The sequence below is a fragment of the Vicia villosa genome, linkage group LG6, assembly GCF_029867415.1.
Source record: "Vicia villosa cultivar HV-30 ecotype Madison, WI linkage group LG6, Vvil1.0, whole genome shotgun sequence".
In the NCBI taxonomy this organism is placed as follows: Eukaryota; Viridiplantae; Streptophyta; class Magnoliopsida; order Fabales; family Fabaceae; genus Vicia; species Vicia villosa.
This window is the reverse complement of record NC_081185.1, coordinates 156,385,734-156,404,076: the sequence shown is the minus strand read 5'-3', so window position 1 is coordinate 156,404,076 and position 18,343 is coordinate 156,385,734. Positions and strand designations below refer to the sequence as shown.

The window sequence follows — 18,343 nt, the reverse complement described above, 5'->3', positions numbered from 1 at the left end:
ATGTCAGCAGAACAAATACTCCACTCAGAAAAAAAAGGGGTTACTTCAACCACTTCCTACTCCTAAACAGGTATATGAAGATCTAACAATGGATTTTATTACAAACTTACCAAACTCGTTTGGTCACACAGTCATCTGGGTTGTTTGCGATCGTTTGACTAAGTTTGTTCACTTCATCGCTCTGCCGACTCGTTTCAGTGCTAAAGATCTGGCACGCCGTTTCTCGGTAGAGATAGCCCGACTTCATGGAGTCCCGAAATCTATCATCTCCGACCGCGATCCTCTTTTTCTCAGTACTTTTTGGAAAGAGTTTTTCAAAGTCCAAGGTACTACCCTGAAATACAGTACTGCGTATCACCCAGAGACCGATGGTCAAACTGAAGTAGTAAACAGATCAGTGGAAACTTACCTGAGATGTTTTGCTAGTGCCCAGCCACGTAAATGGTATCCCTTCCTACACCTCGTAGAGTTTTGGTATAATACTTCTTTCCACACGGCGATCCACATGACTCCGTTCAAAGCACTTTACGGCAGGGATCCCCCAAACATTCAAGCTTATGTGACCGACACCATCCACGACGAATCATTAGCCACCTCCTTGCAGGAACGCAGTGAGATTTTAGTACAACTCAAAGATAACTTGAAACGAAGTCGTATTCAAATGGAAAAACAAGCAAACCGTAAAAGAGTGGATTTTACCTTTGCAATTGGTGATCTGGTCTTGTTGAAGTTACAGCCCTACAGACAAAACACAGTTAGTAAACGAACCTCACAAAAACTAGCTCAAAGATATTTTGGTCCTTATAAAGTGATAAAAAAAGTTGGTCAGGTGGCTTACATGTTAGACCTTCCGTCGTCATCGAGGATTCATCCGGTTGTACATGTCTCGCTTTTGAAACCCTATTTCAACAACAATGATAATGATCAGTTTCGGCCCCTTCCAAAGGATACCAGGCTCTGTTTTGAAGATCCAGGAACCTCAACAGGCGAGGTCACGAATACGAGTTCGCAAGAACTTCAGAGTGTAGGCAAAGGAGTTCAGAAACAAGGGAGAGTTTTTGAAACGCAAAAAGAAGGTGAAAAAAATTTTGAGAGAAAAAGAGTTTCAGAAGAGAGAAACACAAATGTGGCTTTTGGAAATCTTAACTCTCAAAGAGAAAGTAATGAGGGAGTAAGTAGTTTGCAAGTACCATTAAGTGATACTCCTTTCAAGACCCAACGGTCTGATTCACGTGCTAATGGGGCCCATAATGATTTTCTGCCAGATACTTTACCATGCTTTCACGTTTCCCCCCATCCTTTTGCACTGCCCAAGACGCATGCGGAGTCCAACAAGAATACAGCTGTATTCCACCAAAACCCCACTAGCCTTCCTTATCCCCACTCGGTGCAATCTCAGCCGTCCACGTTATCCAAGACAACATCTCCACTCTCCATTCAAAATCCTGTTTTTTCCCTCCCACATTCTGCTTTGGTGCAACCACCGAAAAACCCTAAAAATCCAGCGGCCCTCTCTCCTGCAGCCACGTGTGTTGAAGCGCCCCAGCCTATTTTTTCCCCTTGTGCTGAAATCCAAACCGGGCCCAACTGTTTTAGCAGCCCAATTATCTCCTCTCCTATGAACCTTGTGGACAAGGTTCTTGTGGACCCAATGAGTATTGTTAAGAAAAGGCCCATTAGAGAGAAAAGAGTATCCACTTTACTTAAAGACTTTTACTATTAATAGTTTTATTATTATTACTACTAGGCTTTATGTTATGTTTGTAGTTTTGGGTCTAGTGATCTTTTGGCCCATTAGTCTTTTAAACCCTAGCTATATATTGTAAGAGCTACCTTGTTGGGAAGAGAATGAAAATCTGAAAAGTTATTTCTTATGTTCAATCTTCTTATGCAATTTAGATCTTTGGTAGCTTAGTGTAGCCTAACACAACTTTTCTCTTATTGCAACACATAAGAAGTGTTGCTTATTCTGATTGCATTCTGCAACACTTCACAAAGCGTTGCGTATTTTCAAATTCAAAATACAAACTGGCTACTGCAATAATTCGTAAATTATTGTCTATTTCTAAATTCAACAACAACCTTCATAAACATTTTATTATGTCATTTTGGAACACACTCATGGTGATTAATTATTATTAATTACAACAACGGGTTGACGCTGTTTTGAGAGAACCACCCTGAAACTACATCAAAGTTATCAACGTTGATGATTGAACAACTTCAAGGATAAAAGAGTGGTGCGAAGGAAGGACCTCACCGCACCACCAAGCAACTTAACTACATATTGAACTGAAAAATTGCATTTTGGGAGAAGAAAATTGGTGAGCGACGGAAAGGGTTTCCACATGTACTCAACCTTAAAAAAATAGTAAAATAACATTTGTTTTTTGGTATAACTCAAAAAAAAATTTAAAACTAAATTTATTTTTAAAAATTTAAATTTTATAAGAGATCGAACTATAAACTTTCTATTGTGGATTGCAAGTACATATTAAAGTTAATAAAATTTATTATCAGAAAGTAAGAAAAGAGGAGATAAATGATTGTTAGCAACTAACTCGAAGATAGATCATCCATGCTAACAATTTTGAATATCTTCCGAGGGATTCAACCATAAAATTTCTATTATTATTATTATTATTATTATTATTTAACTAATAATACTTATTATTAGTAAGTTATTAGAAAATAGATTACCCATTATTAGCAACTAATTAGAAGATAAAAGACAAAAGTTATCTTATAATTTCATCATTCAACTAGGAGTGTTCATTGGTTCCAGTAAATCCGAACTAAACCAGAATCCGAACCAAACCAATGAAATCCAATGACAATTGGTTCGGACATCGGATTTTCTATTTTCTACCCGCAAGCCCAACTCAAACCAACCATAATTAATTATCATGAAAATTACTACCAAACATTCAACTTCGATAAGGAAAAAAGTAAAATATCGTATGTGGACAAGTTATGCTATTAATTTTAATTTGTTATTAGAAAATTGTTAGTGTAATGTGGTAACTGAGCATAGAGTTATGAAACACATTCATTATCATACTAACTCAAGTGACTAGTTATAGATTCAAAAGTCTTTTTGTTTGATATTTTTCTTGTTAGATATTTTTTAATCTATTAGGGAAAAATTGTTAGTCTAATATTTACAATTGAACACTATTAATACTATATTTTTTATAATATTATGAAAATTTAATTTCTGTAAATAAGTTATTTTTTTAAAAATATTCTTGCATCTTTTTTTATCTATCTGATTAATCCAACCCAAACCAACCCGTTGTTTTTCGGTTCGGTTCGGTTTGGGCTTTATCATAAAAATTGGCAAACCCAATCTATTTAATTTTAATCAATTTGAGTATCGAATTCTCAAAACCAAACCACACCGGTCCGCGAACACCCATAATCCCAACCTTAATTAATTGAAAAAAAAGAAAAGAAAAATCTTAAAAACCCTAACAAAAATTAGTAAATACAAACACAAATCAATAATAAAACTTATAATTAAATACATTTGTTGTCTCATCATTTTAATCATCTCGACCACAATTATTTGAAAAATAGAAGACAAACGTCTTTAAAATCTTAACAAAAATTATTAAATGTAAAACACAAGGGAATAATAAAATTTATAATTAAAGACATCTGTTTCTCCTATTGATCTTGACCCTCTAACCACAAGTTATCAAAAGTAACATTTCAAATATACTAAAGAATCACACTAAATTTTGAATCAAACTCACTTACTAGAACAAACCAAACAAATTTATAAAATTGAATTCATTCATCCCAATATTCATTGTATAGTGACATGTTTTGACAAGCCATGGCTAGATTGCAGTATATTTTCGACTGTGAATTATAATGCATCACTAGTCAATAAGTATAATTTCCCAAAAGTTACAACTAAATCAATATAGAGGGTTAAAGGGAAATAAAAACAAGTGCTACAAAATAACAGAGCAAAAAAACTACAAGACTATTAAAATTCAACTAGTTTCTAATTGTTAGCTCTACTTTAAGATGGAGAACGTCATTAACAAATAATAGGTTGTCCTCTTTCATGAACGATATCCATGGTGTAGAAAAAAATTCCTGTAACCAACTGCTGCTCTTTTCCCGGTAAATATAAAGTTGCCTTTATACTTGTTAATGTATTCTAAGGTTGGCATCTACCGAACAACAAATTCATAGTTAACACTGAAGTTCATAGAGTCCTTCTCCTTCATGCCAAAGCAACAGCTGAAGCAATGGTAGAAGCTCTGCTGGTCCATACTACAATGTGCTGACAAGAAAAACCCCAGACCGCCTAAATGGAAGGCCTGTCAACAGACTTGCCCAAAGGGGAACAAGTTGACGCACTCATCCCGCCTCAGGTCTAAGTATACCACACACTGTTGATGTGGAAGTTTGAATTCCACAACTTTAATGGGGCGGTACTTGTATGACCGCTCAATGAAGAAGCGACTAATGAAAGCCAATTATGCCGCTAGTACATGTTTCATGTGTGGTGTCACAGCCTTGAAATATAATGCATCAAACACTAGCTTAGAAATGACTTCATGTTCAAAGTCCTTGCAACTTTGAACCATCTTCAGTTTGCAGTAGGTCATGTATGGGAAGCGGATGAAGGGGATAAGCTTTGCTCTTAGAATTTCTCTCCTCTCTTCCAGACTAGGGTACTGGGTTCGAGCCCATTTCAGCACGAATTCATACACTGCATCCTCAGATGCGATCTGCAGCTCATCGTTGGATAATAACGCCACAACCCCAGTAAGTGGAAATCCCATTAGCTCCTCATAATGTCTGACCAATAATAAAACTTATTAGCATTAAAAAAATTAGCAATGATTCAGTTGAAAATTATAAATATACAACCGTGTTTTAAATATCATTTGTAGCATATATCATATAAATCATTTAAATTAAGCAGAATAAAGAAACATACTTTATGACGTCCTTGTAACGAGCAACGAGCTATTATTTTGCTACTACAACCAATGGGCGAACAACATCATCCCTCAGGACACTATAAGGAAGCTCTAGGTAGAGAAATGCAGACTCTGGTGTCATGGATATGTTAAATAATACCCGAATGCAATATCTCTTGCAAGACGACACAGTGAACTTGTCCGCCACCATCAAGACATCCAACAAGTTAGACGGTGAGGTCACGTTCAGAGAACTGTTATACATAAATTTCAAAAGTTCCATGAATGGAGCTTCCTCTGAAACATGAAAATTAAACCAGCATTAGTAAGTAAACTATTGGAGAAAACAAATTTAATTAAGAAAATAAACTAAAAACGTTTTAAACATGTTTGTACCAGATGTAGTGATTCTTATGGTGATGTGTGTCTGCTTGGACTCCCTCATTCCATTAGAAAAGAGTTACAAAATAATACACATAACTAAGCTAACAATATTTACCAAAAATATTCAAATCTAACAAATAAAGAAGAGAAATCTACCTTGTAGAAGAACATGCTCTTCGCGACCAAGATGGAGGAGCTGACATGCAGTGTCTTCACATTAATGATTGTAGAATAGTCTATGTGAATATTTGCAACCTCGTCAACTATATTAATAATAAACTATAACTCAAACCAATGAACAGAACTGAAAACTTAACAATTATTAAAAAAAAATATTTATCTTGCAAAGTGTTTTTTAGCTTAATATTGTGTTGCCACACAAGCAATTCAATCAGTGTACGAACATGACTCACATTATTGCTAGATTATGCAATTTCATGGATTATCAATAAAATTATCAAACTTCACAATTAGTGTAAAAAAATCAAATATTCTAATAATCATTATTAAATCAACTACAAGATGTTGCCTCCACGAGTTAAAACAAAAACTCATAAAACTGAGAAATTATAAGAGTTTATCCAATTACCATTCGTTGAGACTTCAACCATTGCATCCGCCTCTGCATCCTCCTGAAGCTTACGCACCACACTGTTATCTACATCAGGTTTGTCTTGTAACATATCTACTACCAATAACATGAGAGAACATATGTTACTAAGATGAAAAAAATGTAGTAAGATGAAAAAATGTAGAAAAATATATAACCTATGCACCAAATCATGTTTTATCATTGCTCTTGATGCAAAACAAATCATATTTATCTAGAATCACAAGGATCTAATATTAAAATATATTTAAACATAACTCATAATAAAAAGAGTACTGAAAAAACTAAGATATTGTTGATGACTAGACAATTGAGATAATTCTAAAATTGTGGAAGATAACTTTATATAATTGAAAGGAGAGAGAATAATAAATATTTAAGGATATAATAGGAAAAACAACATTAATTATTCATTGGAATTGGAAAACGACTTATATTTAAATACAAAATATTTTTCCAAAACGACTTATAATAAAAAACGGAGGGAGTAATAGATAGTGGAGTAGTTACATGATTTAAAATACAATAAATAAGGGTAAATTAGTGGAAATAAATAATAAATAATACATTAATATTTTAAATGGACAAATAATTTGAAACAAATAAAAATATAAAAGAAGACACATATTGCGAGACGGAGGGAGTAGTGCATTACCGTTGTCTTTCTGAATGTCGTTCATTCTCCTTGTGTAGAGGCTTGTTCGATTGACGTATGTGGAGGAACTCTCGACATTAAAAAAAATCAATAAGATTATTCATGATTTCGAGTACAATAATTCTATTAGAGAAATTAGAAGCATTAAAGGCAAAACTAGGACCTGCTTCATCAGAATCTCCATTTAAAAATGTTTCCGAGTCCGTCCCGATTAAAGAGACAACTAAATTGATGTTGATATAGTGATTAATAAAGATACACACAAATTTCTTGCAACCAAGAATATTCGAAATGACAAAAAATATGGTGAAACTAAAATGCTCCTCTAATTATACTCTGAATAAAATTGTTGAAATTTTTTTATTAAAAAAACTGTATAATTTTTTATTTTATTTTATGGCTTAATTTATAGAATTTTACACTATATATTTACTTTTAATTTTTTTTCTAATTTTAAATTACCATTTAATATTTGAATTATCATAAATTAAGAATTAAATAAAATTTTCCCATTTAATGTTATTAACATTTAAAATATTTTTAAACTATTTTTTATAATACAAATAAGGATATTAGTTATTTTCCCATTTTTATTTGTTAGAATTCTTTGAATGGATACACTATACGCAAATTTACATAACTGGTCATATACTCATGCAATGAATGAGAATGTTCAATGACATCTATTAAATTGAAGGAAAAAAATACAACTAAATTGAATTAAATGAGAAATATAAATTATTATTTTTTTAAAATTTGTAGATAAACGTGAAAATAAAATAAGAATAATATAATATGTATGTATATCAAATAATTTATTACTATTTGTGACTGCAAGGATATCCAGAAAAACAACATAAAGATGGAAATGCAAATGATTGGTGGGAATTTTATTATCTGAAATGCTTTTGCACTTTGTTGCTTCCATGAAATCCAAATTAAACTAGTGTGTTATTTTAAATATTTAATATTATTTCTCGCAACTAGCACATTTTTAATTAAATAAATATGACTTTATTTTAATGAGTTTAATTTGAAATTTTGTCACAAATTCTTTCTTCACACCGGTCAGAATCTTTCCACGTCACAATAATAAAGATGGAAATACAAACAAATCAATACAAACTGTAATATTAAGAAATAAATAAAAATTGTAAAGTATTTATATTTTTTCTTTAAATAAAAATATTCTAAAATAAGGATTTTTTAATAACCAAGTTAAAAAAAAAAACATAAAGTAACTCATATTTCAAGAAAATTACCCCAATAATCATGTTTGAGAATGTTTTACATTTAAGCACCATTCCACATTGCGCCTCCTATTTTTTTTAAAGTTTTTTTAGTTACTTGCGGATTAATCTGCGAACTTACCTGCAGATTTACATGCAGATATTTTGCAGGTAAATTCGCAGATGACAGTAAATCCCGTAGAAAAATCTGCAGGTAACTAAAAAAATTAATATAAATTGATGAAAATATGAAAATAAATCCGAACCGTTATAATTTAAAATAAATTGGTGAAATTAAAATAGCACTAAAATGAATCATGTATCATATTTGTTCTCATTAAACTTTCTCTCTCCTCTATCAAATTTATCATGGATGCTAATTATTATTCACATTCAAAGGTCCAAATTCATTCCCATATAACATCATCATTCTTAAAGGATATGTCAAATGTGTGTGTATGTATATATTCACATTCATTAATGGTCCAAATTCATTTAAGATCATCATTCTTAAAGGAATCATTCTTAAAGGATATGTCATATGTGTATATATATATATATATATATATATATATATATATATATATATATATATATATATATATATATATATATATATATATATATATATATATATATAAGAGATTAAATTACACTCGAAGAGTTACATCACGAGTTACACCCGCTCATAACTTTATTTTAAATAAATATTTTTTAAAATCAACCGTTGGATTGAAAAATACTATCATATAGATCATATCAATAAAGTTTGAGATTAATCTATAATAATTTAATATGTCATTGAATTACGTCAAAATTAACGTTATATGAAAGTTCACTTTGAGGTGAATCTTTGGATATCTTGATGGTATAGCAAATTATCATAGATTAATCTCAAAATTTATAGGTATGATCTATATGATAGTATATTTCAATCCAACTGATGATTTTAAAAATATATTTATTTGAAATGAAGTTATGAGCGAGTGTAACTTGTGGTGTAACTTTTTCGGGTGTAATTTGATTCCTCCTTAGAGAGAGGAGAGATCAAATTACACTCGAATGGTTACACTCGCTTAAAATTTTCATTTCAAATAAATATTTTTTAAAACAAACTGTTGGATTGAAACATTCTATCATATAGATCATACCTAGTTACGAAAATAGTTATATTGTTTACCCATAATATTAAAAATACATTGTATGCAACAAATATTGCATGGGACCTACTCATGTTATAACTTTAATATTCTGGATAAGAAATCTGATATTCTGTGATGATTTGTTCCATACATTGTATTTTTAAAATTATGGATAAACCATATAATCATTTTTACATTTTTTTATTTATTATTTTACTCTAACCCCTCGATTGTTTTAAAAGCTGAGATGATAGTTAAGTATTTTTTATTTGTATCAAAAATAATTTTGATTATAAATTTCAACTATCTTACCTTTTTTTAAGCAGAAACAAATACATGCAAGATCCGTATATGAAAGAGTTTTCTTGTATTTGATCTTGTCCAGAATATCAAAGAATTGAGATCCAACATATGATCTTCATGGATAGTTAATGTAATATTTTTTGTAACACTATAACGAGTTTTATTAAAAAAAATGTAATATTATGGTAAACACTATGACGAGATTTATTAAAAAAAAACTAATGACCCATCGGTTTTTATGATAAACAGAGATAAAAAATGCCATAGTTTTTATAAATAATAAAAGTGCAGAAATTGCGTGTTAAGTCATTAATTTTCTTCGAGGTCATTAGTTTTTAAGCGATGTAAAGGGTTATTATGACTTAACAAAGAGGTCATTAGTTTTTTTAATAAATCTCGTCACAGTGTTTACCATAATATTACATTTTTTTAATAAAACTCGTTATAGTGTTTACAAAGAATATTACATTAATTGTCCAGAAAGATCGTATGTTGGTTCTTCAATTCTTTGATATTTGGGACAACATCAAATACTGGGAAACTCTTTCATGTATGGATTTTGCATGTATTTGTTTTTGCTCTTGCAATACATTGAAGAGAACTTTTCCAAGTTTCCTTAGGTTTCATATGTTTTATTTAGATTTCCAATTTTGTAAGAGAACTTATATAATGGACATCCCTTAGGTTTCACGCAGATAATGGTGAATTCTTGAGCGTTGATAACCTTTAAATGGAAGACAAAGATTTGTTTAAGGCCTTTGATTAAAAATAGTGAAAAAATACTTGACTATCATCTCGGTTTTTTAAACAACCGAGAAGTTAGAGTAAAATAATAATAAAAAATTCAAAAATGGTTACATTGTTTACCCAGAATATAAAAAATACACTGTGTGAAACAAATCATCACAGAATTTCAGATTGCATACCCAGAATATTAAAATTACAGCATGAGTAGGTCTCATACAATATTTGTTGTATACAATGTATTTTTAACATTCTGGGTAAACAATGTAACCATTTTTGTTATTAAAAATTGCTATTTTACTCTAACCCCTCGGTTTTAAAACAAAATCGATGGGTTAGATTTTGTTTATTTTAAAAATGGTTACATTGTTTTTCCAGAATATCAAATATACATTGTATGCAACAAATCTTCGTAGAATATCAAAATGGTTTACCCAGGATATAAAAAATGCAGCATGTACAGGTCCCATACAAGGTGGTAGAGATTTGTCTTGAATGTTAGACATGCCTTCACCAAGATTGATTGTTGATGCTATCAATCACTGCTTTCACTAGCGTATACAATTGGCATGCTTGAAATGCATCCAACTTCTAATCACGTGTTTGTTCCAAAAATTGGAAAATGTTTTTTCAGCCCTTGCAATCCATCAGTAAAGACCTTTAAGAATAAATCATACTACCTCCGTTTCTTTTTAAGTGTCATTTTAGCATAAAGTTCTTCAACCAAGGTAGTGGATTGTTAGAGTTATTTTTCATATTATACCCTCATTTATTTTCTCTTTCTTCTCTCTCTTTCTAGTAACTAATTGTGAAAATAATTAATATTTTAGAAAATGTGAAGTGGAGTTATTTAGAAAGTAAGGGTATAATTGACAAATTATAACATTAAACTATAAAACACACTTAAATGGAAACAAAAAAATTCTTCTAAAACGACACTTAAAAAGAACCGGAGGGAGTAGTTGTTCAAAACCTTTAACAACATCAACACCATTGTTTGAGATGGATTGCAAAAGCTGAAAAAATATTTTGTTCAAAGTAGAAGAACATTTTTTTTTTCAGTTTTGCAATCTATCCTAAAAAAATGATGCATTTGACAGCGAGTGTTTTATAGTAAATTTTGAGTATTTTATTCCTCGATTTATAAAAAAAAATCAAAGGGTTAAATAATTTATTTTACAGTGGTTAACAAAGAAAAACATAAAGTGCATTAGTTGGGATTAGAATCTTGTTGTGAATGGTATATCATCTCGGTTTTTATAAAAACCGAAGCAAATATATATATATATATATATATATATATATATATATATATATATATATATATATATATATACCCTAAACCCTATGGCACACCATAGAATAAAATCTCGATTTTTTTCTAGATGACGTAAAAACTTCGTAATGAAAATCGTTATTCGTAGTAGTGAATGGAATAAGGATTATACTTATTCAATTAAAAACATGTTAGTTGCGAGAGATAATATTATATTCAAACCAATAATACACAAATTCAAATTAAAATTCATAAGAGTGACAAATAGCAACAACAAAAAATACTAACTAATGAAATTCCAACAAGTTATTTTTATTTTGTTGTTTTTTCATAGATTCTTGCAATCGTAAATGTTAAGAAATGTAGATGGGCCAAACTCATCCATACAAAACCGGTTGGTAGGGTGAGAATTGCCCCCACTTGTAAGCACATGTTCAGGTCATATATTATCCGATGTGGGACTCTTAACACACCCCCTCACGCCCAGGACTAGACAACTGGAGCATAGAAATAATAGGTGGCTCACCAAATCTTAAACGATGCTCTAATACCGTGTTAAGAAATGTGGTTGGGCCTAACTAATCCCTACAAAACCGATTGGTAGGGTGAGGATTACCCCCACTTATAAGCAGATGTTCACATCATATATTGTCTGATGTGGAATTATTAACAGTAAATAGTGATAAATTATTGGGTTAAATATGTTTTTCGTCCTTATAAATAACCCAATATTCAATTTTAGTCCTTATAAAATTTTCCTTCAAAGAATGGTCCTCCTAAAATTTTCCGTCCCCAATTTTAATCCTTGCCGTCTATTTGCTCTAACGGAAGCTGACGTAGCACGCCACATTGCACGCCACGTCACTTAAAGTCAACACCTTGCTTGATTGTAAAAAAATACATTAGATTTCAGGGGTTATAAACCTCCGCAATTTTTTTCATCTTGCTTTTCTTATTCTCCTTCACCATGTTGCTCAAATCCATGTTCCTTCCTTTACTCTCTAACCTTCCGCGCATTCAACCCATGTTGTTTATCCTTCACTGACTCTCAAATGAGATCAAACTCCTTGAATTTACTCAAATATGTCAACCATAAATTTGTAGTGTTAAAGAGAATGCACATAAGGTGTTTGTGTTTTTGCTCTTTTGAAAATTCCCAAAACTGAAACTCAAAAGCTAAAACTCAATCATTGTTAAACCTCTTCAAAATATTTAATAATTTGCATTTGGCATCTTTGCATAAAATAGTAAACAGAGGATATCATTTATAAAACAATTTAATGAATTGTACTTCAAAATAAACATAAAAAACTTCTTTTAAATTAGCTTTTAGAAGCATCACTGGCACAAAAAGTTACATGCATTTATTCTATGTTAAGGTATCCATAAGTAATTCAAAACATATAAATTAAAACAACAAAAACAAGCAACTCTTTACTAACAAATGTCAAGCTGCAACATTACTATTTTAGCATAATTTGGTCAATCTTATAACTTGGTCAAACTAGTGCACCATGTCCAGTGGTGGCAAAAGGAAGAGAATATTATATATATATATATATATATATATATATATATATATATATATATATATATATATATATATATATATATATATATATATATATATATATATGAATGAAATTGTTAGCATCATAAACAACATGATGTGCATGAAATCAACATAAATAATAATAATAATAATAATAATAATAATAATAATAATAATAATAATGTATTTTTGGTATTGTGTAAGGCATCCATTATCAAATAATGTTCTAATAACACAATAATGTTCACACATGAATGTGTGGTGCATGCATTCATTAACAAATAATGTTCTAATAACACAATTTTAAGTAACCAACCAACTTTGAGTTACAAAATGAACATCCAATAAATCCACAGGATTTCATTAACAAACTTTGATATGTAAATCATACCTCATTCACAATGAACTTTTAAGAATTGACTTGCATACTAGTTTTTCCAATAATCACTAGATTCCTCACTTTCGTATATAATAAATCATCATTAATCATTTCAAACTTTACAGTAGCCGACTATATTGTTGTTTCAAGCAAAAAGTGAAATAGAACCAATGAAAATGCTCATTTCATGTTCATTTTTTTCTCACTCCTGCATATGTCACTTAAAATGATTAAATAGAAGAAATTTAGGGAGGTTTATAACCCCCACAATCTAATGACTTTTTTATAGTCAACTAAAATTTTGACTATAGATGACGTGGCATGACACAAGCTTCCGTTAGAGCAAATAGACGACAGAGACTAAAATTGGGGACGGAAAATTTTAGGAGGACCATTCTTTGAAAGAAAATTTTATAAGGACTAAAATTGACTTTTGGGTTATTTTTAGGGACCTCTAACATATTTAACCTTAAATTATTTGATATACATACTATATTATTATAATTTTAATTTCATATTTATTTGCAAATTTACAAAAAAAAAATATTTTATATCGCTCATTCGACTCAATTTAATTGTATTTTATTTTTAATTTAACAGATTTATTGAACATTCTCGCAGTGGCGGAGCCAGGAATTTTAGGTAGTCTGGGCAAAAACTTTACACCATTGATTATTTATCTGTTTTAATTTTCACACCCTATTTTTACTAATTTTGTCCTAATTTTGCCCCTGAGTTTGTCTAAAAATCGACTATTAAGTTGGGGAGAGTACAAAGAAAATAGGGGTTGAGCCTGGGCACCTGCCCAGGCTAGCTGGGCCTTGGCTCCGCCCCTGCATTCTCGTGCATTGTACATGTAGACGGCTAGTTATGTAAATTTGTGTATAGCGTACATATTCAAAGAATTCTAACAAATAAAAATCGGAAAAGTAACAAATATCTTTATTTGTGTTGTAAAAATTTGATTAAAAATATTGTATGTAGCGTAAAAATAAAAATGGAAAAAATAACAAATATCCTTATTTGTAGAAATAATCTATAACAATGTTTTAATTAAATGTATATCAATAAACAAGTTTAATATTTTGAATACATACACAGTAAATTTTATGAATTAAATCACAAAAATAAAAATAAAATAATATTTTTATTTATTTATTATTTTTTAGAATTTCTTTTTCAATTATTTATTGAGTATAAATAGAGGAGCATGTGAGTTATTTTCATTACCATTGTCTTCTCATATATCTCATTTTTCTTGTTCTTCCTTGCAAGAAACTTTTGTGTCTCTTTTATCGTGATGGACTTGAATGTCTATAGAAACGGAGATTCTGAGGATACAGATCTTGGCTTTGCCTTCAACGATTTTAGTTTCTCAGATAGAATCATTCAACTAGAAATCATAGAGGAACTTATTGATGTTTGCCCTAATGTCAAGAGTTCCTCCACTAGTGCTAATCAAACTATCCTCGGCAAAAGGAGAAGGGAGGACATCCAGAAAGACAATGGTATACACTAATATTTTTCTCCAATTTCTTAACTTCTATGTGTTTTTTGTTTTTCTTGTTGCTGAAATAATTGTATATGGAACCGGGTCCTCATGTAGATTGATTATTTTCCTAATATTCATTGGTTGTTTGAAAAAAATTATGTACATTTATTGTAAAGATCCGCAATCAATAAATGGTTGATAAATCATCCTAATTTTTTCTATTTAAGAGGACATACATCTTTTGTTCACTTTGGTTGATGTTGAGCCATGCAGCACCGGTCATGTGTTATTTAATCTTACCATGGCTCAACGATCAGAGTTGTTGCAGTGTGATAACATGTTCCCGAGTTTAATTTGTGGATTCAGCCTCCTATAAATGTTTCACATATGCAGAGATGTCTACAATGAAATTACAATGGGTCCGTTGATCCTTCCCAAAGTCCTTCATTGGTGGGAGTTTTATAGCACCAGATTTGCTTTAGTTATGTCTATTTGCTTCATTTTTGGGACATGTTCATTGATTTTAGAATTTTGTCTATTATTGCTTCAATACTTTATATTTTATTATGTGTTATGTCTAAAATATTTTAATAGTGAATTCTGGTGATTCTAGTTAAATATGATTTGGTTTACATCATTATGAAAAGAGCCAAAGAAATAATAAAACATGATTATGTGCATTGGTATTTTTATACACTTTTTTCACATACTAACACATGCTCTCTCCTATTTTTAGTAGAAGACTTATTGTTGGACCAGCCTGATATACACGATTCTGCGGCATGTAAGCCTCGGGATTTAGAGGTGGATGTAATGGTTGAAGCATCCATGGCTGGTACTTGGATAACATAAAAAATCTTTTGCATAATTTTTTCAGTTTCATCATTTTTATAAGAAATACCATGGTTCAAGTCATTAAAGCGACATCTTGTTGTTGGTTTGACCATGCTTTATTAGAACCTTGAATTTTTTGACACCGATTGTGTGACTTGATAATCTTATTTATATTCTATGAAATTGCACAATCTTGAAAATAATTGTGAATTGTGTCAGTACACTCATTTAATTGCTTATGTGGCAACATGATCTTAAGCTAAAAAACAATTTTCTTTTGCTTGCAGCCTAAACATTTCTTTTCAATAAATTTGAAGTTTTTAGTTCGGCTCACTGATTTGAGTTTGATTATTATTAATATAGATGATGAGACTGTCAATCCCACAAATGTTGCAGATTCTCTCATGGACTGCTCTCCAGTACTTAAAGTGAGAACACTACATATTAACTCTTCCATCCTGGCTGCGAAGAGTATGTTCTTCTATAAGGTAAATGTCTTCATTTCTTTTAGTTTTATTTTAATAATTTTGGTTTTGTTTGCTTAGTTATGTGTGTAATTTTCCAGCTCTTCTCTAACGGGATGAAGGAGTCGCGACAAATGCACGTCACCCTGAGAATCCATGCATCTGGTATTAACATATATTAAATGCTATTTAGATTGTTTGCTTAATGAGCAATTCTTGCATGGACACGGACCTAAATCCATATATTTAGGAACAACCAATAAGAAGAGAGAGAATTTAAATTTATTTAAAATTTAATTTCGTTTTTAATTGCCAACATGGAGGGTGGTTGTGATAATGGAGGAGAGAGATAATTTTAGTTTTATTATTTAATTAATAAAAATATGTGATTGGTTGTGTGTAAATCCAGGTGGTGTAGCTGTGTCCATCTAAGTATTTTCCTTGCTTAATCTGATTTGTTTTCCCAATAGTTTGATTTCTAATGCTGATTTATTTTGCATGAGACAGAGGAAGCTCCATTCATGGAGCTTTTGAACTTTATGTACAACAGTTCTCTAAACGCGACCTCACCACCTAAATTGTTGGACGTCTTCATGGCGGCCGACAAGTTTGATGTGCCGTCCTGCAACAAGTACTGCAGTCGGAGATTGCTGAATGTACCCATGACAATGGAGTTTGCGTTGCTCTACCTAGAGCTTCCTTTGAGTGTGCGAATGTCTAATACTGCTCGGCCATTGGTTATAGCAGCAAAAAAGTATCTTGTTGCTCGTTACAAGAACATCACAACGTATGTTTATTTTTTTCCTCTTTGTTTAAATTAGTCATATGATTAATATAAACTTATTTTAATCCTACTTTTTTTAGAAATGGCCATATTCCCTGAGCAAAGCTCATTAGAAAAAAAATTATATTGTATTCTATCCACTATCAAAGAATGCAAAGGTCAAATGTTTTTTAGGAAAGGGTTGATATATTTATAATCATTTAGTGAATCGTTGCTATTTTTTGAACGCTAATAATTTTTATTATTGACCAGGCATCAAGAGGAGCTGATGGAATTGCCACTTGCTGGGATTATGGCATTGTTATCTAGCGATGAGCTTCAAGTCGCATCTGAGGATGTAGTGTACGACTTCGTGCTGACATGGGCTCAAACACAGTACCCTAGTCTGGAAGAGAGGAGAAAAATTCTCAGAGCAAATCTTATCCACTTCATCCGCTTCCCGTTCATGACCTGCTCCAAGCTGAAGACGGTCCAAACTTGCAACGACTTCGACCATGAAGTCACTTCTAAGGTAGTATTTGATGCCTTGTATTTCAAGTCTGAGGCACCACACCAGCAAAAGATACTAGCTGCGGAATTTGCTTCCACTAGCCACCTCTTCATTGAGCGCTCATACATGTACCGCCCTATTAAAGTTGTGGAATTCGAACATCCACATCAACAGTGTGTGGTCTACTTTGACCTAAAACGGGAGGAGTGTGCCAACTTGTTCCCCTCTGGTCGCGTTTGTTCACAACCCTTCCATTTAGGCGGTCAGAGGTTTTTCTTATCAGCGCAATGCAATATGGACCCGTATCGCTTCTACCATTGCTTTGGCTTGTTCTTTGGCATGCAGGAGATTGGCTCTGCCAACTTCAGTGTTGACTATGAATTTGCTATTCGGTCGAGGCCAACCTTAGAATATATCAGAAAGTATAAAGGCAACTTTATATTTAGCGGAGGAAATGCAGTCGGTTACAAGAACTTTTTTGCTACACCATGGACATCATTCATGGCGGAGGATAGCCTCCTATTTATTAACGACTTTCTATATTTTAGAGCAGAGCTAACAATCAAGAAGCAAGCAGAATTTCAATAGTCCTGTAGTTTGGCAGCTCTGGTATTTTGTAGCACTTTTCTTATTTCTTTTTAACCTTATGTAATATTTAGTTGTAATATGTTTCAATAGTACATGGTAGCTAGTGAAGCATAGTTCAACGTCTAAAATGTCCTGCAATCAAAATGTCCTACAAAACTTGTGTTTGTATGAATATTGGGATCAACGAATTTAATTTTGTAACATTTGTATTTGTTTTTGTTTGGTTAAAGTTGAGTTTGAAATGAAATTAATTTTGTTCAGATTTTTTTTATTAAGTGAGTTTGATTTAGAATTGAAGGTTAATATTTAGGGTTAAATATGTTTTTAGTCCCTATAAATATGGGACCCTGCATTTTTAAAAATATGTAATTGTTATTATAAAATTACTAATAAATAAAAATATTTAAAAATAAATAAGGTAGCAAATCATCAATATAATAAATCCAATATGTTCGAAAATTATAAATATTT

At 31.2% G+C, this 18,343-nt stretch overlaps 1 protein-coding gene, 1 long non-coding RNA gene and 1 pseudogene across 2 annotated transcripts; 1 reads left to right on the top strand and 2 right to left on the bottom strand.

Annotated features, from left to right (window-relative positions):
• Positions 1-482: 482 nt before the first annotated feature.
• LOC131612904 (uncharacterized) lies at positions 483-985 on the bottom strand. Its single transcript, XR_009287495.1, has 3 exons — positions 839-985; positions 700-738; positions 483-597 (listed from the first exon to the last, which is right to left on the bottom strand). It is a non-coding gene; the product is annotated as an uncharacterized LOC131612904 (long non-coding RNA).
• Positions 986-4,008: 3,023 nt separating this feature from the next.
• LOC131615083 (BTB/POZ domain-containing protein POB1-like) lies at positions 4,009-6,013 on the bottom strand (annotated as a pseudogene).
• Positions 6,014-14,520: 8,507 nt separating this feature from the next.
• LOC131615082 (BTB/POZ domain-containing protein POB1-like) lies at positions 14,521-17,872 on the top strand. The gene is made up of 6 exons (XM_058886591.1): positions 14,521-14,728; positions 15,449-15,547; positions 15,910-16,034; positions 16,112-16,175; positions 16,518-16,797; positions 17,047-17,872. Exons 1-6 carry the CDS (start codon positions 14,521-14,523, stop codon positions 17,870-17,872), a joined length of 1,602 nt encoding a protein of 533 aa, XP_058742574.1.
• Positions 17,873-18,343: the final 471 nt, after the last annotated feature.